The sequence below is a fragment of the Lissotriton helveticus genome, chromosome 9 (genome assembly GCF_964261635.1).
Source record: "Lissotriton helveticus chromosome 9, aLisHel1.1, whole genome shotgun sequence".
Classification (NCBI taxonomy): Eukaryota; Metazoa; Chordata; class Amphibia; order Caudata; family Salamandridae; genus Lissotriton; species Lissotriton helveticus.
In genome coordinates this window covers 953,798,721-953,818,855 of record NC_136070.1, presented here as the reverse complement: position 1 = coordinate 953,818,855, position 20,135 = coordinate 953,798,721, and the positions used below count along the sequence as shown (strand labels likewise).

Sequence of the window (20,135 nt, the reverse complement as noted above, 5' to 3'; positions counted from 1 at the left end):
ATAGATGGTGAGTACTATGCACTGGTGCCGACGAAGCGGTCAGCAATCAGCCAGGCCCTAGCGGCCATAGCAATTTACGCGGTCAGACAAGTGGTCTGTGTTCTGCAGCAAGAACATTCACTGTTGCTTAGCTTGTTATGCACCCTCATTTGGGTACGAATTATTGTACTGAACTACGAAATACTGTGCATGAGTAGAAGCCTAGTGAGCTGTGCTTCACTAGTCCATGCCAATACCTACACTTGGGTAACAGTCCCGTAAACACAAGAGAAGATCCTACAGCAGAAATATGGCACCATAAAGGACGTAAATACTTGACTAGGGGTTGTAGTTGGAATCACAACCCCATAGCTAAGCTTCATTGAAATGTACAGTAAGGCGTTTTGGTTTCTTTTTTACTAAGATAATCACTGGTCTGTACAATGCATTATTGTGTCTGTTGTTTGACTGTTGAGTTCTGAGCTCTTGCCCTTACTCCTCCTCCCTGAGAAGCCTTTGACTGCTTACCTGAGTGTTAAATGTGGAAAAGATTGATTTAGCCTAGTTTACTGACTTATGGTATGACTGATGCAAGGGCACCAGTGGCAAGCTAGGTCCAAGTAGACCCTGTCTGTCCTGACGCCCTAATAATGGGGTCTGACAAGCATAATGGAATCATATATGCTTGCACCAGTAACCAGAGTGTAAGCATAATGCCATAATCTAAGTTCAATACCAGGAATTAAATTACTAGTTGGTAGTCTAAATATCTTGTATGAGTGGTTTTACTTCTTGCAGGACGTTTACCTGGTACTGTGCCCCTTTAATTATAAGTGTGAGCTTGAAAAGTCTTGTCAAAAATAAAGCCTAGCGATTTTGTACTTTGTGGTTGACTGCACTTTAATACACTGAATGCCTTGAGCCAGTCTTGTACATGAAGGGAGCAGTGGGAGACGGTGGAAGGTGTTCTGGGGTTATCAAGAGGAGCTCTTTATTTTAGTGGGATTTAGTTTGATGTTATTGTGCATCCACCATGATGAGAGTCTGAGCATGAACTAAAATGTAACAGGTGGAGAAAATTACCTAATAAAGTGGAGTGCCATCAGGGTAAAATGTTTTTTTTAATTGTGGAGTTCACGAAGAAGAACCCAGTGGGTTCCATGAATAATAGAGGTTAAAAAGCGCCATAGAAAGGGTGGACCCTCGGGGAACACCATGTTGAAGTAGATATCTGTTAGAAAGTCACTTTTATTCATTTACCTATGTTTTGAAGGCAGAAACTGATAATTGTTTGTCAATTCTTTCCTAGTGTATTTTCAAAATGGTAAGGTAGTTAAGCTAAATTGGTGTAGTAATTTATCAATTTTGTTTTGCGTGCAGCTGGACTTGATTTTGAATGTATCTATCTCCAGCCCAAGAATACCACGGTAGATGCAAATCTCCCTCTTCTTGTGATTCCTCATGGTAAATGAATTTCTGCCTTTTATTTTGAAGTTGTCCATTTGTAGTGTTTTGAAAATAGCAAAATAACAGACGTAGGATTAAACGAGTACTTTGAGGCTGATGCATGAAAAGTATGTCTGAGCCCAAAGCAGCTTTGCACCAAGTGGTCTTCTGTTGTGCCACCCATAACTACATTCATAATCATTGTTTTATTTTTGTAATTCTTAAATCACATGCACTGGGCATTGATGGTGATTGAATCCCGTTTAAAAATTGGGATGCAGCCCTATACTTGTGAGGCTAACACGATGTTCTGTGTTTTGCTCATTGATTACATTCTTCATAATGCATTAGGGAGTATTCTGCACACCCAGTCTGCAGTGCCTAGCTACTCCAGATATTTGTGTATCAGCCACCTAGCGAGATCACAAAAAACATTATAATAAACAAAAAAGAGCACATTGGACAGAACTGCATACCCAAGTATAAAACATCATAGGAAAAATGATTATGCAGGACACTGGCAAAATAACCAACACAGTTCAGATATTCTATATAGTTGGGTGTTACTGAGTTCACAACAGTACACACCATGATAATAGACAGCCATACGTTCCAACAAAACACATTAGACAGAACAGATCAATGGTACGATACTCTCTAAGCTCATAAACGCATGCCACTGTTCACAAAGCAGCGCAACAGTACATAACGCATTAGCCCACCATCTACCCAAGAACCTATACTCCAGTCAAATGTATACTGAGTACTCCGAATAAGACATCAGTGAGGCTTTGGGGAATGGTAAGGAGAAAACCGTCTCACCTTTCTGGACTATAAAGATGAAGCAGCAGCTCCTCATGACAGATGTTCCATTGGAGACGGGTGGGTCGACCTTGAGACTCCTGGGCAGTCTCTCACTGTTATAGTGTCCATACTAGAGATGGTCCTTGACTCTTCTTTCAGATTCAAACTACTAACCCTAAGGTAGGACACACATGAACCCGTAAATGAGATACTTTGAATCCATTCCAGCACACGCATTAAAGGGGGCAGTATTACTGTCTACAATGCTTACACTGAATAGTAATGTTCTAGCCAGCAGTAAGGCAAGCTACTAGCTGGTATTTCACCACTAGAGACCCTTTCTCCTGGTGATTGAGGTTGTTTGCCACTGGTGTACAGAGGAGTCAAATTGAGCCAAATATACCTTTCTAAGCTTTTCTTTTATGATAGCGAGGACGAGCACTCGAGTCTCATCGAGGTAGTGTGGGGGGACCAAGACTCTAAACTCAACAGTCAACAGACTTAATAAATCCTTGTTTAGCCCAGTATTTTATAACCAAAGAACTTACATCTATTATCTCAGCAGAACGATATACCACACAATTATATATAGTATCAGATTTCAGGTTAAACAATCTTACCCCTGCACAAACCCCCCACCCACTCAATCTGGTGACCTCCTCCCTACTATATAGTGAGTTTAGGCGAAATTTGTCCCAGGTGCAAGTTTTACTAATCTGTTGCCCCTTAGCAACTGGTGGATCAGTTGATAACGTTCTTTAGCCCAACAAAGATTTACTGATGAGTAGAAATCCTGTTTGGCTTTGCTTGTGTTTACAATCTCTCAGTCTCTGGAGGTGTGTCTCACTGTTGCCTGGTTCGTGATGATCTTATCCTGGGAGGCACTGGTTGGACTATGTTGCATCAAACACTGGTCAGCGTCTTTGATGATATCTCTTTATCCACAGCTGTGGTCCTGCTTCTCACATGCAGACCTCTTCTGGAGTCTGCTTGCAGGTGGGACTGGTGAGGAACGGCTTTCGGGAGATGTGGCCTTCAGAAGAGGTGTCCGTGCCAGACGTCCCTGGCAGGTTAGGGCATCTGGACAGGGGCAAACTTCCCACATCGATGGCGATGGGTTGTGTCACAGGCTGGCAGCACCAGTCCTCTGACTGACTGTGGAAGTGTTGGTTGGCACTGGGATATGTAGTTACACTTCTTACTGCAGTTCACCTCCTGAACTGTGCTTAGGGAGACTGGATGACTTCATGCTGCACAGGTCAATCCAATAATTCTCCCACTGGATAGTCCTCCTCTTATGGGTGTCTCATTCACCGGAGTCCCATCAGGGTTTCTCTTCCTTGACAGTCTCTCCTCCTGCAGTGCTAGGTACTCTCCTTCCCTCTCTGAACAGCAAGTATGTGTCCAGGTGCTAGGTAGGTCCACGGCTTCTCCAGTAGGGTTACCACCTTTCCTTGAAATAAATTCCATCTTTTTGTTTTGCTATTCTGGAGCTGCCAAAAGCTGGTGGGTGAAAAAGAATTTGTGTAAACTTGTCAGGGTTTTTTGTAACATGGTCATTTTCCATCTGTTTGCTCTAATAATCAATCTGAAGTGAATAGCACAGCCCTCAAATTCTTTTTAAATGTCTTTTTTATGTTTGATTTTCTGGTACTTAGCGAGCAGCCCCGAACAACTTGCCTTTGTTACTAGATGTTTCTCTTTCTGCCTTTCAGGGGGACCTCACTCAGTGTTTGTGGCAGAGTGGATGTTATATCCAGCTGTGCTTTGCAGAATAGGATTTGCAGTGCTTCTAGGTGAGTGTCCAGACGTATGCTGCATACACCAAACACAGGAGACCTGCACCTGAAGATCTTGACCTAGCAAAAGTGCTGATTAACAGTGAAGGTGCTGGGTGTACTTAATTGAAATGTGGAGAATATTATTGTTTTTACTTTTACCAGTCTCACATTATTTTGTGCACTGACATTGTATGTTATTCTCTCCTTGTAACTTGTAACCAGCTTTTATATCTCTTCTAATTGTAAACCAACAAGCGTCCCAACTTGTAAAATGTGATCTTCATGTTTGGGAAGTATTCTATAATGCTTTGCAGACTCTGTCAAAGACCTGACATTTCATTAAGATCTACATTTCAAATAACTACTTTCATGTGATTTTGTTTGACACAATGCCAAGCATGGAGTGGTACATATATGAGGACACAGCCTGGGTTAGTGCTAACAGAGTTCCAGGGAAATAAGTTCAATCTTAATAAAAAGTTAGATATGTAGTGTGACACATAGATTGTTTTTAGATGTGATGTTCTTCATTGTACTCAGAAGCTACTGTGACAAGGACATGTCAAGCATGGTTACTATTGGCAGGCAATACCAAGGTCTTTCGAATGGCTCATACTTCCGAGAATGTTGAAAGATGGAGGATTTTAAAAGGCTGGAAGTTAAAGCTACAGGTGACAGCTTAGGTTCCGTGCAGCTAAGTGCGAAGTTATGTACTAAAGAGACAGACATTCTGAAGTGCAGTACTGTAATGGAAGTCAGACAGGCAGGCTAGTACCCACTATTGGGTCATGATGTTCTCCTATTTGAAGAGGAGTTCATAGTGATTAGGCAATGTGACCAGTTCATGTAGAAAACAAGGAAAGTATTGTAGTATTTATGGAAATATATAACCAGCGGAAACAAACCTATTGCTTCAATACAGCTGAAATGTAAGAAAAGTCTGAAATGTGGGCAGTTCTGGAGATCATATAACCAGAATGATAAAGATAAATTGGAAATGGTTTGCGGGAAGGCTGTAAAAATTGCTTTAACTACAAGTTCATTGAGGTAGAGCTCAAATATTTAGTCATGAATTCGCAGAAGGAAAAAAATGGATGAATAAAGTACTTTACAGATATTCAAATACTAATGTTATTAAACCCATTTTAAGACCAACATGATTTTCAGTGACAGGTACTCTTAGACCTAGAAGTAATGATTTGAGATAGGGGAAAGAAAGTCTCAGGAATAAGTTTGGAAAAATATATTTTGAGCTGAAGTAAGCACATTGACCAGCCTCCTAGAAGGAGTGAAACATAAATTAACTCATATTAAGTGGGAGAATTAATACTTAGTGAGCAACATTAACATCTTATTTTATTTTTCTGTGAAGTTATGGGTGGTATCTAATGGGCAGAGCAGAATTCTCTAACTAAAGATATGTCCCAAAGCTGTATCAAGTGGAATTTTAAATATTACTAGGTTCTTGTATCCCCTTCTCCAATTGATTGGCCACTCTTTACTTTCCGTTTTTAATACATGCACCAGTGTTCTACTAGTGTGTGTGTAGATGTCACTTTGTTTATGGGTTTGCTTACAGAGTGGCTTATCTGTTCTTAAATATCATATTTTGTCTCAATTTAGTGAACTATAGAGGGTCTCTGGGATTCGGACAGGACTGCGTCTTCTCTCTTCCAGGCAATGTAGGAGGCCAGGATGTTAAGGATGTACAGGTAAGCAATACTAGTGTAGCATGTTGCAGGAAAATGTAGTGCATCTTTTGCTTAGAAAATGTCCCATGACCATCAGTAGTTCTTTGGGCACTTATTTTTTTGATGGTTTGCAATCTCTTATGTCACAGAAAAAAGGTGTGCAGGCACAAACTGTGCAATAGGCATTCACAAAGGATTTTCTCCTCATGTTTACATACATTATGGGGGGTGTGATGCATTATTCATACAAGAGGTAACACTGACCACTTACTAGTATCTTGTCCAGGCTGGAGGATATTGAAGAAAAAACAATTGGGGGGAGGAGGATCCATTGTCCGTATGTGTGATCCATCTTAATGCTTTGGTAGATGGAATATGAGGAAAGTCTGAAATTGTTCTAGCTGATTAAGTAAGTAAGGAGGAGAAATGATAAGAGCAGTTGTAGGGCATGGATACAACATGCATCCATTTGTTATTCCCCGGGGAGTGCTCTACTTGCCAGTCATCTCGCAGAATATGGACGCATTTCAGGGCATCCAGGCGTTGTGAAGGGGAGCACTATGTTTCCCTGAGTCTGCAGTGGATTACTCCTGATATGCAAGGCCAGACCTCCCAACACTGTAGTAGGACTTGAGGGCCTTGGATCCAGATGTTGACAAATGTAGCAGGGGAACAGTGAACGAGATACGTCGGCAGACCTCACACTCTGGGAGTTAGATGACATAGAACAGATTGGGTACTTCCCATGTGGACAGGTAACAATTTAAACTTTGTCACACAGGGCCCTCAGGGTGAGACTCTGTAAATCTGATGTTAGTTAGGCACCCCCAGTAATTGGTCAGGTAGGAGAGCCTCCAGGTTAACCCTTATGCCCAGACCCCAAGTTGGTTACTATTTTTCTCCACCCTCTTAGATGATGATCTCATCCTGGTAGCTGAGAGAATGGGATGTGGAAAGGGGTGATGGGATCTTGCTTCACTAGTATTTGCAGAAGGATCCCCATACAAAAAGGAACACAATTGTAGGCAAATGCATTTAAGTGCTGACCTTACTACATAACCATGGGAGAGAATACACGATCATGTATGAATGTGTATGTAGAGCTACAGGATTAATTTCTGTAGATTCTGAGTGCAGCCCTATGCCTGGAAGAGATTGATTTGCGTAATGTAAAACCTAACCATACCCAGTGTGTATTTCCATGTAGTAAACACTTGAGGAAAGGAAGCCTGTTGTAATAGCTCTCTGATAAGTTATTTTTGTCTTTTAACACAAATCGAAAGCACTGTGCTTAATGCCTGTTTATCTCCAAAATAGAGACATGGATGTGTGCAGACACTATAGCGCAAGCAGCACACATGGTACCCATAACTTGGACACTTGCTGGACTATGATGTTTATTAATTCCTGCTACACCACCTTTGGTTCTCCCTGTTGAGATAGAGGAGGTACGCCCTACACTATAGCTGACATTCGACTAAGAAAGACTAGAAAACATTACAGACTGAATATGTCTTCTCTATACCATGATGATATGATTTAAAATAAAACTTCTTAGCGAACCACTCAACGACGAAGTTGAGCCTGACAGTTATTTGAATTTTAAGATTCATACATGATTTGAGATGCTAACTTGTAAATGGAAGAAAATGATATCTGATGGAGCCTTCTAGCCTCAAATTCCTTACCTTCGAATTATCCCTAGGCGTCAGACTGGATCCAGAGGTTTTTCATGAGCAGTACCCCTGTGTGCCAGTAATTGGCGTCATTTGGCTCCGCATGGCGTCATCTGCACCAAAAGTGACATGCATGTAGTCTAAATAGGTGCCACCCCAGCGCGCTGATGTCTGTTCTTTTATTTCCGCTTCAGTCAGCACAGACCAGAGAGAGCTACCCTCAATATTTTGACTGACCCTTTTGACTTTTTGTCAAAGTTGTTTAAGATCTTTCTCCTGGTGTGGCAGGGATGTCCACTAAGAAAGCTAGCTTCAAGCCCTGCAGTGCCATGCAACCGAAGACCTTGAGAACGGTGCCTCAAGTTCCTTGCCGCTTGATGGTCTCGATCCCAGTTGAGAGGAAGATAATGGGATCAGTCACAGAGCCATCGATCTTTGTCAAAGTTGTCCAAGCATAAGGGTAAGTCCCACAAAAAGAAAAAGAGTTAGAAGTCGGAGAGGTCCGTCCTTCAAAGTCATCCGACGAGATGAGGGAGCGTCATCTTGGTCATTCGAAGCCTGGCTCTGTTGATGAGCCTGCACATGGGCTAGCTCCTCACTGCCCCGAGTTAACAGGACCTGGAGCAATCCTCACCCAACTCCATGGATTTTGAGGCCATGCTCCTCATATTTGGGTGCCTATCCCTACTGGCGCACCTTCAGGCTGTGCATGTTTGGGAGGGGCCCCTACCGGAACCCTGCCGGCAGCTCCACCCCCAGGGTCAGTCGGGCCTCTTAGATCCATGGATGGATCCTGACCGGTTCCGCTCGTACCACCTCAACCTTCCTCGATGCCAGTCCCCATGTCGATTCCACCATCCCCATTCTCTTCTCCGATTCTGACAATGAGACGGAGGGGCGTCGCACGGCGCCGACTGGAGCCTTGCCTTCCAGACTGGAGCCTGAGCCATATTTCCATGAGCTAGGATTTTGGGAAGATTTGGAGGGGATACTGAACCCTGAAGAATACCAGTCCCTAGACCCCAACAGGGACTGGTGTGAGGAATTGGCAAACTCCAGTGGACTGGACACCTCCCCAGATACTGGCATGGTCTCTCCCCCTATTGTGGCTACAGAGTAGGGATCCTCTTTTCCTATGATGGTGAGAATAGTGGCCGAGGTCCTAGACCTTAGTCTGCCTTCAGTGGCAGTCAAGACTAACTTCTTGCCCGAGGTGCTTCAGCCAGATGAGACCCCCTCAGAACCATTTCTCCCAATTAATAAAATGAAGCCCTTAGGGACGTCCTGCGTGGGACCTGGTCCAGGGTCGGCACAGGAGCTCCTGTAAACTGGACAATTGCCCACCACCATCGCCCTGCCCGAGGGGACTCCAATTTCCTCACACAACACCCTAGCCGGGGAGCTGGGTGGTCCAATCCTCCACTTCCCGTGTAAGCCTGGCACATTCCCTACCTCCCCACCAAATAGAGAATCCAAGAGGCTGCATACCTTAGGGAAGAAACTGTTTTCTTCTGCCAGCCTAGCACTGTGGTCCATGAACACCGCGTGCCTTTTTGTGCCTTTACTCCCATGCACTGTGGGATTCGGTTGCCCGTGTGCTGGCCATGGTCTCGGAGGAGGCCCGGGCCACATTCTCCCAAATTATTGTACACTGGAGAGACACAGCCACGTTCACGATCCGATGTGGGCTGGACATGACCGACTCGCTAGGCAGAGCAGTTTCTTTGTCGGTGGCCTTACGGCGCACATCCTACTGAGCCACATTCTACTGATGACGACTGGCTATCAAGGGGATGTCCAAGCTTCGCTTATGGACATCCCCTTTGATGGTGCCTGTCTCTTTAGAGAGAAGAAGGACTCTGCGCTGGATGCTTCAAGGATAGCACTGCTACGGCCAGGTCCTTGGGCCTTTCATTTGCCCCCCGCCAATCACAGTCTATCTTTTGCTCCGTTTGTTGCCACGGAACAGGCTTCCAGACGTGTCGTTACCTGCCCAGCCACCACAGCATGCAAGCTGCCCAGCTCTGCATGGCAGAGTACACAGTACCCCTCAAACCCCCCCACCACCCACCCTTCCCTGGCGGCCACAGCCTCCAAACCTCTTTAGTTCACCCTCCAACCATCATGGGAAACCACTGGGTTCACCAAATTGTCAGAAGAGGCTACTCCCTCCCCTTCATAACTACCCCTCCATCCATACCACCCACTTGTGACAGGCTGACAGAAGACCATCTCTCCTTACTCTGCCAGGAAGTGGTGGCTCTCTTGGTCAAGGGAGCAATAGAGAGGGTGCCATAGCCAGAAGTAAGTTGTGGTATTGTTCTTGCTTTCTGGTGCCCAAAAAAGGATGGAGGCCTTTTTCCTATCTGGGACCTGCGTCCTCTCAAGGTTTTCCTGAAAAAGGAAAAATCCTAAATGCTTACGCTTGCTCAAGCCCTGCCTGCCCTCAACTCAGGAGACTGGTTGGCAGCAGTGAACTTGAAGGTCGCATGTTTCCAAAATTCCGTCTTGCCTGCCCACAGGTGTTACCTGAGATTCAAGGTAGGCCACGATCACATTCAATTTGCTATGCTCCCTTTTTACCTTACCAGCGGCCATTGGGTGTTCAACATGGTGATGGAGGTGGTTACAACTCCTCTGCGGAGCTCAGGATGCCAGTCTTCCCGTATCTTGATGACTAGCTATTGAAGGCAGGCTCGAGCCAGTCTGTCGTCTCCCACCTCCAGACTACAACGGACCTCCTGCACTCGCTGAGGTTCACTATTAACCTACCTAAGTCACACCTGACTCCCTCTCAGATGCTCTCTTTCTTCGCAGCTGTTCTGGACATGGTGCAGTTTCTGGCTTATACTCCTATACGGCGAGTCAGGGACATTCATGCTATGAAACCGATGTTTCAGCTTCTATTCTGGGTTTCGGTGAGACTGACTCTGAATCTGCTGGGCCTCTTGGCCTCCTACATCCTGCTTTTAACACATGCCAGCTGGCAGTGGGACCTGAAGTTCCAGTGGGCTCTACATCAAGGAAATCTCTCCGACATGGTCCAGATCTCGGAGGGACCTGCAAAAGATCTGCAGTGGTGGTTAACAGACCGGTATTGGGTCCGCCTCAGACCCCTCTTCCTTCCCCAACCAGATCCGACAGTGGTTGACCGATGCGTCACTCTTGGGCTAGGGCAGAGTTTGAGATCAGAGGCCTCTGATCCCTTGCAGAATCTGGACTCCAGATCAACTATTGAAGCTCCGGGCTATCTGGCTGTCATTGAAAGCCTTTCTACCCTCCATCAAGGGAAGGCTAGAGCAGGCATAGACTGCACCTCTGGACATGGCTGAAACACGAAGGCATATATTCCTGGTAGTTCAACACCTGATGGGCTCTCGGAGCGCAAGGGTGGACAAGCTCAGCTGAAGGTGTTTAGTGGATCACGAATGCCGTCCCTGTCCGGAGGTGGTGCAAGGTTCCGTTCGGCAGTGGAGAGAGCCTTGGTTATATCTGTTCGCACCGCCGATAACATTCAATGTCAACACTTATGCTTTCGCTCGGAGAAGCTTTTGGTCTTGAGTGGAGCTAAGCTCTCCTGCATGCGTTTCTGCCCATACCACTCCTTCCCAGTGTTCTCAAGAAGATCAAGAATGACTGGACCCAAGTCATCCTTGTGGCTCCTGTCTGGGCTCGAGGAGTTTGGTACCCCGAGCATGGCCATCGGTACTCCGATCCTCCGATCAGGCTACCTGTTCGGGCGAATCTTCTGTCGCAGCAGCAGGGAAGGGTTCTCCAGTGGAACCTGTCAATGCACCAAATTCATTCGTGGAGATTGAGTTGCGACCGCTTTCGGCCTTCCACTTGAAGTCTGCATTGTTATCTCGGCAGTCAGGCATCCCACCACCAAGACGGTATACACCCTGCCTCTGAAGCAAGTTTGGTGTACAGAAAAGCAAGTTGACCTTCTTTCTGCTCCCCTTTCTCTGTTCTTTCTATTTCTTTTTCGTTTTCCCAGCAGTGCTCTGCGTTAGACACCTTAAATGGCTACCTTTCTACCATCTCAGCCTTTCTGCGGTTGCCCGATCAGTTATCCCTCTTCAAAACCCCTGTTGTGAATAGATTTTTGAAAGGTCTTCAACACAAGTTTCTACCTTCTCCCTTTATCATGCCACAGTTGGACCATAATCTAGTACTCGCATTTCTGATAAGCGCTCCTTTTGAACCACTACACAACTGTCCTCTCAGATTCTTTACCATCAATATGGCCTTCCTAGTGTCAGTAACATCTGCCAGAGAGTCAGTGAGCTCCAGGTCTTGTCATGTAAGCCTCCATACCGAACCATCTTCCCAGACAAGCTGGTTCTTCGCCCTAAAGCTTCCTTTTTGTTGAAAAGTTGTGACTCCCTTTCATGTACGCCAGTCCATCACTCTGCCTACCTTTGATGCTCCACCACATCTCTCCCAGGAGAAGCAACTCCATCGACTGGCCCCAAAAAGAGCGGCATTGTTCTACCTTGACTGCCAAAAAGAGATCTGGTGGACGACCAACTCTTTATGGGGTATGTTGGAGCCAAAAAGGAGAAGGCTATGCAGAAACAGACCATCTCCCAATGGGTCATGCTTTGCATTACAGCCTGCTACCCATTAGCCAAGAAGCAACCCCCTTAGGGTTTGCATGCTCATTCCATTAGAGCTAAGGCTGCAACCACTGTGTTAGCATGCGAAGTTCCAGTCCTGGACATTTGCCAAGCAGCAACGTGGGGTTCTGTGCACACGTTCACCAAGCACTGCTGCCTGGGCAGTCCGGTGCGGCAGTTGAGCATTTTGCCCATTCAATCTTGCACAACTTTGTAGTGTGAGACTGTTTAGCAGACCCACCTCCATGGAGGCATGGCTTTGGTATCTATTCTAAGGTATGGAATCTGCGGCTAGAAATCTCGATCAGATGAAAAAGTTACTTACCCTTGGTGACTCCTTATCTCAGGATTGTAGTGGATGGACAACACTACCAATTCAAGGTACTCCGTTTCGGAGTCACCACAGCACCTCGGGTATTCACCAAGTGCCTAGCGGTAGTTGCAGCTCACCTCAGAAGACAACACATTCACTTCTCTCCATATTTGGACGACTGGCTCATAAAAGCCAGCTCCTACAGTCAGTGTGTACATCACACTCACACCACAATTCAACTACTCCACAACTTGGGGTTTACCATAAACCACGCAAAGTCCCATCTACAACCGTCCCTCATACAACAGTACCTTGGTGCCACAATAGACACCTCAAAAGCACTTGCATATCCCAGGCCAGCCAGGATAGCAACCATGCAAACCCTTACAACCAAGTTTCAGCCCCAACAGTACTTCCAGCTCGAGTGTTCATGCAGCTCATATGGATGATGGCCTCTTGCATATTCATAGTGCCTCACGCAAGGCTCCAGATGCGTCCTCTCCAAGAGTGCTTAGCACGTCGGTGGAACCAGGCTCAATGTCAGCTAACAGATCTGGTGTTGGTGGACGGCGGCACTCATCGCTCTCTGCAGTGGTGGAACACCAAAAACCTTTTTAAAGGGTGACCGTTCCTGGAGCCGCTTCCACAGATTGTGTTAACAGCGGACGCATCACTCTCTGGCTGGGGAGCTCATCTCTTACCCACACCATGCAGGGTAGGTGGACTCCTCAACAAAAGTTACTCAACATCAACCACCTGGAGTTACTAGCCATTTTCCTAGCCCTCAAGGCATTCCAAAAACTAATATTGTGCACGGCTGTCCTAGTCCGCACGGACAACATGACCACCATGCACTACATACAGAAACAAGGCGGGACACATTCCTTACAGCTCTCCTAATTAGCACAAAGCATATGGAGATGGGCTATACCTCAGAACATTTTTCTCATAGCCCAACATGTCCCGGGAGTCCAGAACAACATATCCGATCTGTTAAGCCATCAAACGCAATAGATTCACGAGTGGGAACTTCATCCGCAAGTTTTTCAACCATTTTTCCAAATGTGGGGCCAACCAGTCATAGACCTCTTCGCCACACACGAAAACGCCAAATGCCCAAGCTTCGCTGCCAGATATCCACACCCATCCAACATTCACTGACCCTCGTCCTGGTTGCTCCAACATGGGCCAGACAACCGTGTTACACCACATTACTGGAACTGTCCGTAGTTCCGCATCAAAAACTACACCTCTCCCCACGCCTCCAAACCCAGAACCATGGAGAGATCAGACACCTGGTACCAGCTAAGCTCAACCTTGCGATCTGGCTCCTGAGGTCTTAGAATTTGGTTACCTTAACCTTCCCCCTGACTGTACGGACGTTATTAAAGAGGATTGATGTCCCACCACTAGAGCCTGCTATGCAGCCAAGTGGAAACGATTAATCATATATTGTCATAACAACACCATCAATCCCCTAGATGTGTCTATCCAACACATCATAGGTTACCTACTACATCTCTAAAAGTATAACTTAGCCTAAACATCTATTAGGTTACACCTCGCTGCCATAGCAGCCTATTTACAAAATAGACAGTTCTTATCACTTTTCAGAGTACCTGCCATCAAAGCATTTATGGAAGGACTCAAAAAGATAATTCCTCCCAGTGTACCACCCTCACCGGTTTGGAATTTAAACATTGTCCTCACAAGACTAATGGGTCCTCCCTTTGAACCTCTACACAAATGTGAGCTCCAGTTTCTAACTTGGAAAGTTGCTTTCCTAGTGGTCATCACTTCTCTTAGAAGAGTTAGTGAGCTACAAGCACTAACTATTCAGGAACCTTTCTTACAAATCCATCACAATAAGATTGTTCTCAGAACCAACCTGAAATTCCTCCATAAGGTTATTTCTCCCTTCCACCTCAATCAGTCTGTAGAGTTGCCAGTGTTCTTCTCGCAACCACAGACAGTCGCAGAAAGAGCTCTTCATACTCTAGATGTTAAAAAAGTATTGCTTTATTACATTGAAAGAACACAGCCGTTTCGTAAGACCAAACAACTTTTTGTATCTTTCTCACCACCGCATAATGGCAACCCCATATCAAAATCTGGGATAGCAAGGTGGATTGTTAAATGCATACAAATTTGCTATCACAGAGCAAAATGTACCTTATCTATTCCTCCTAAAGCCCACTCTACAAGAAAGATAGGGGCTTCAATGGCTTTTTTAGGGAACATTCCCTTAGATGACATCTGCAAAGCAGCTACATGGTCTACACCGCACACATTCACAAAGCACTATTGTGTAGATGTGCAAACAAAACAACAAGCTAGTGTGGGCCAGGCTGTACTCAAAACACTATTTCAAACTACTGCAACAGATACTGGTGGTTGCCGCTAGGGAGGGGTACTGCTATATAATCTGTGCATAGTGTGTGATATGCAGCTCATATGCCTCTAACGGAAAATGCTACTTACCAGTATGCATCTGTTCTTGGCATGTAGAGCTGCAGATCCACACACGCCACCCGCCTCCCCGCCTCCCCAGCTACCTTTATCTGTTCCAGTATTATCTTATTTAGATACAGCATACATGGGCATCTTTTCTGTTTTTCACAAAACTCCATAATTTCCCTGCTGGCGAAAAAACAATCTGAGCATGGAGCCGATGCCCATGCGCCCTATGATCCACAGGAGGAGTCGCCTATCTTGTGACTTCCAAAGACAAAAACAAGTACAAACATCCGGGCCCAACAACAGATGGCGATCTATGCATAGTGTGTGGATCAGCAGCTCTACATGCCAAGAACAGATTCATATTGGTAAGTAACATTTTCCTTCTAGGGTCAAGACTGTTTCCCTTTCAGGGCCCTAGTTTTCCACACCAAGTCAGTGTTCTACGTGGTGCCGAACTCCTGCTGTGGAAAGTCATGAAAAGAAATTAACATCAGCATGCTTGAGTAGTGCCTGTATATGCACCACGCCCATGACTTCCAGCATGAATGATGCCACTTGGAGACGAACAATGCCAGGGGTACTGCTCACGATGAATTTCCAGATCCAACCTGATACATGGGCATAATTCTAAAGTAAGGAATCTGCGGCTAGACAGTCTGTACAAGATAAGGCGCTACCGAAGGTAAGTAACTTGTTCTTTAATTGTGTAGGGTTGTTATTCATTTGTGTCTGTCATTCTTCCCACAAGGGAATTGAACTTGGGTCTTCCCATTATTTTCATCATATTTAAACCTTTAAAATGGGATCTCTGTAATATGAGTTCCAGGCGGGTGGGTGATTTTATTATAAAGATTGTTTAAGTGGCTCACAGGGGACTCTATATCATCTCAAAAAATGAATTGCAATACCTTTTTCATATGCCTTTTTTGTAGTATGCAGTGGAGCAAGTGCTGAAGGAGGAGCCTCTAGACCCACACAACGTGGCTCTGACTGGTGGGTCCCATGGTGGATTTTTGGCTTGTCACCTAGTTGGGCAATACCCTGAAATGTACAAAGCCTGTGCCGCCAGGAATCCAGTTGTAAACCTGGCATCTATGATGGGATCAACTGATATCCCTGACTGGTAAGTGCGGATTTCCATATTGGAACTTTACTACAGCTTAAGGTTGTAGTTTCACCTTCTCCTAGACTATGTCTGCTTTTGAATTCAAGGTCGCTAATTGACAGGGCAGAAAAGGTACTTCAGGATACTAAAGTTTACCTTTGAGACCCTTTTGTCGTAATGCAGACTTCACATCACAAGAGAAGGCACGGAGATAATCCCTGATAACAAAAAAATACAGTTGTGGAGGACTCTGTCATTAAAGCCCATCACACATGCCAGAGAACCCCTTCCAGTAATCACAGCTGGTAAACCCCTCATGCCCTCTTTAATCACAATCATGTTGGTAACCTCCCTCTGTATTTCTTCGTATCTTACATTTTCTGTATATTTTTTATTTTAGTTCTTAGTGCACCAGTGGGACTGAACTCTTCAGCCGGAACTGGTTTATCCTACATACAATTGCTGCTGGTTCTTCCACTGTTGAGTTTCGATCTCAGTATAGGTTTTCTGTGCAATGTTTGCAGCTATTTTCCTCTCATCTGACACCACCACTTCATATTCCTCCTCCCCATACTCATACTTCAAATACTCCAACTCCTCATGCTACCCCTTCTCTGACTCCTCCTTGTACTCCTCCTCCTCCTCCTCCTCCTCCTCCTCATACTACCCCTCTTCTTTCTCATAATCCCCCCTCCTACTCCTCATGATTCCTACTAAGACATCTCATACTCCTCATACTTGTACTCCTTACTCATACTCCTCCTCCTCTTCTTCTTCCTCATATTCCTCCTCCTACAAATACTCCTCCTACTCCTCTTTCTCATACTTTTACGCCTCTTGATACTCCTCTCCCTCATACTTTTACTCCTCCTCATAACCTTCCTCATACTCCTACTCCTCCTCCTCATACTCCTCCTATTCACACTCCTCCTCATACTCCTCCTATTCACACTCCTCCTCATACTCCTCCTCCTCATCCTCCACCTCCTCTTCCTACTCCTCCTCATTCTCCTTCTCATAGTTCTCCTCATACTGCTCCTCATACTCCTCTTCATACTCATCATACTCCTCATACTAATACTTCTCCTACTACCACTCCTTCTCCTCATACTACTCCTACTCCTCCTCATAATACTCGTACTCCTCCTCATAATACTCATACTCCTCATAATACTCATACTCCTCCTCATAATACGCATACACCTCCTCATACTACTCCTACCCCTCCACCTCCTCTTCATACCCCCTGTGACAGGACAAGTAACTGCAGAGACCAGATATGGTATTACTATGAGTTTCTTTATTCTGCCCTCAATCCCCTTTTTTGGATTTCCTATTATAGGTGTAATTCTGATAGATACATCTGCCGTGTGGATTCCTCACCTTGTGAATATCCCCCTTGCGTCAGCAACGTTCGGAAATTTTCTTCGTAGTACGCCGACGTGGGCGACGTCCCAGGAGCACGGCATCGCGCGCGACTCCGTCTGACGTCACCGACCCCATATCAGGCCCACGCCGGCGTGATGACGTCAGTTCCCTTTTTTCCGCGTCTTCGACGCTAACGGTTTTCGGGATCTTCTGCGATACTTAGTATCTAGCTGTTAATTATTTGTCACTGTTTCTCTTTTGCGACTTGATTCTTCACCGAAGATGTCGTCGAGGAAAACAGGCTTTAAGCAATGTAGGTCTTGTGCCCGCATGATGTCTATCACTGACCCACATAAGGATTGTTTGTGGTGCCTTGGTTCGGGTCACGACGTCAAAAACTGCAATTCCTGTTTTAAAATTAATCCAAAGGCGCTTCGGGAGCGTGAAGCTAAACTACTTTTGGCGAAAGTAAAACAGGATACTGGAAGATATTCGAGATCGACGTCACGAAGATCGAAGTCGAAGCAAAGGTCTCGATCGAAGTCGGGATCGGCGTCGAGATCCAGAGCGGGTTCGAGATCTGGAGAGGCGTCGAGATCTAAAGCGAAGTCAAGATCCAGAGAAAGATCTAGGTCTAGATCTAAGTCGGCTTCAGGTCACGCTTCGAGCTCCTCGAGGAGAAAGCATAAGAGGAGGAAGCACAGTTCGAAGCATCATTCGGAGAAGGAATCCTCTGACTCGAAGAAAAAGTCTCACAAACACCGTAAAGACTTTGTCTCTCCTTCGCCTGCCTTGTCAAAAGAAGGTTCTCCGACGCCGGAGCCGGATCCGGTATCCTCGCATCCTTCGGAGCATGAAGAGGAAGAAGAGGTGATTCCTCAAGATCCGGCTCCAATGGAGACTCCTGTGGACCCAGAAGGTCAGAGTGAGAATGTGTCGGAACGGCCTCCATTGGAACATCCGGTAGGTCCGTACCCTCCCTTTCCTGGTCCCGGTCAGGATCCCTCGCATTTTCTCAATGCGATGTTTGGAGTATATTCTAGGGCAATGTACCCCGCTGGAGCGCCTGTTGGTCCCATGGGTCCATTATCGTACAATCTGGGTATTCCTCAGTCGTACGCCCCAGCTCCATTTATGCCTTTCATGCCGGCGCCTCTTCCACCTTGGCTCGGTACGGCTCCACCGAGGTCTTCGACTCCGCATGCGGCTTCGCCGACTCCGGATCGACCTCGTAGTCGAGATCGAGGTACCACACCTGTTCATGATTCTCGTCCTACTGCTCCGGCTCCTCGATCGACGTCGGAACCGGCTCCGTCGGAGTCGTTACCGGATCCGTCGACTTCGATTGGAGTGGTCGAGGCGAAGAGCTCAGCGTCTTCTCGAGCAAAGAGATGATGAAAGTTCTGATGTGGAAGAAGGCGAGCTTCCTGATCATGATGATGATTTCGATGAACTTCGGGATGCTAGTGGTCTGGAACTCTCTCCCGAGTGGGGTCTACCTTCGACTTCTGATGCTCCGTCTAGGGATGTGGCACCCTATCACGTGGTTATTAGGAAGGCTGCTGATCTTCTTAACTTAAAGCTGCCCACAGTGGAATACAAGCCCAACATCCTCACTGAAGTCTTGCACTCTCCCTCTTCAATTGTTGAGCCTACACTGCCATTTACTGATGCCTTGACGGATCCAATAAAGGAGATTTGGAAGAGGCCATTATCTGCTCCTGCAGTTTCAAGAGTTGTTGCGAGGCGCTATAGGGTGGCTCCTGATGACCCTGCTTTTCTTTCTACACATCCATCTCCAGAAAGTCTTGTGGTACAGGCGGCTTGCTCTAATAGGGCTGCAGGCTCTTTCCCTCAAGTGCCAGCTGACAAAGAATCTAAGAAATTAGATCAGTCTGCGAAGAAGACTTTCTCTTCTGGGAGCATGGCTCTTAAGTCATCAAATGCTACTTGCCTTTTAGGTAGGTATGTGCATGCACTAATGGACTCAGTGAAGCAATTGTCATCAAAACTTCCTGAGGAGGATAGGAAGAACTTTAATGAGGTGATCTCTGACACTCAGGCTGCTGCCCGCATGGTCATTCAGAGCGGCATGGACACTGTGGATTCTGTTGCTAGAATTATGGGTTCATCTATTGCGACCAGGAGGGCCGCATGGTTAAAGTCCTCAGATTTCTCTGCGGATGTGCAGTCTACATTGCTGGACTTACCTTTTGAAGGAACTGGCCTTTTTGGTAAGAAGGCTGATGTAGCCTTGGAAAGGTTTAAGGACAGCCGTGCCACCGCAAGATCTTTGGGTCTGCAGATGAGAGGGTCTACGACTAGAAAATTCAGAGGATTCTGTAGATCTTCTTTTCGTCCCTTCAAGCAGGGCCAACAGCAACAGCAGCAGCAGCAGAACCCTCTATATAAGTCCTATAGAGGTAGACAGAAGGGTCGTGGACGTGGACGTCAAGTCTCCTCTTCCTCCACTTCCTCCAATAATGCCCAACCCCCGCCCGCATCAGCAAAGCAGCCCTAGATCCACCATTCTGGATCATGTAGGGCCAGTAGGGGGTCGGCTTACTCATTTTCTACGAGATTGGGAATCGGTTACATCAGATCTTTGGGTTCTCAATCTCGTAGAGAATGGGTATGCACTTCCTTTTCAGGAGTTCCCTCCCAATTACCCTCCTTGCCAAGGTTATTGTTCGGAGGACCACCTGCTTCTCCTGCAGGAGGAAGTCCTGGCTCTATTTCAAAAGGGTGCAATAGAGGTGGTTCCAGAGCAGGAGAGGGGTCAAGGGTGCTACTCCCGGTATTTCTTGATTCCCAAGAAGGATGGCAGGCTTCGGCCGATCCTGGATCTCAGGATTTTGAACCTCTATCTCAAACAGGAGAAGTTCAAAATGCT

At 46.0% G+C, this 20,135-nt stretch overlaps 1 protein-coding gene across 3 annotated transcripts in view; it reads left to right on the top strand.

Annotated features, from left to right (window-relative positions):
* Positions 1-20,135, top strand: part of LOC144782069 (acylamino-acid-releasing enzyme-like) — a 500,573-nt gene that overhangs the window by 369,464 nt on the left and 110,974 nt on the right. For all 3 annotated transcript variants that reach the window (XM_078661213.1, XM_078661214.1, XM_078661215.1), the window contains 4 exons: positions 1,360-1,443; positions 3,945-4,025; positions 5,634-5,722; positions 15,702-15,892. In XM_078661213.1, the coding sequence (XP_078517339.1) occupies positions 1,360-1,443; positions 3,945-4,025; positions 5,634-5,722; positions 15,702-15,892 (445 nt within the window). The remainder of the gene's footprint in view (positions 1-1,359; positions 1,444-3,944; positions 4,026-5,633; positions 5,723-15,701; positions 15,893-20,135) is intronic.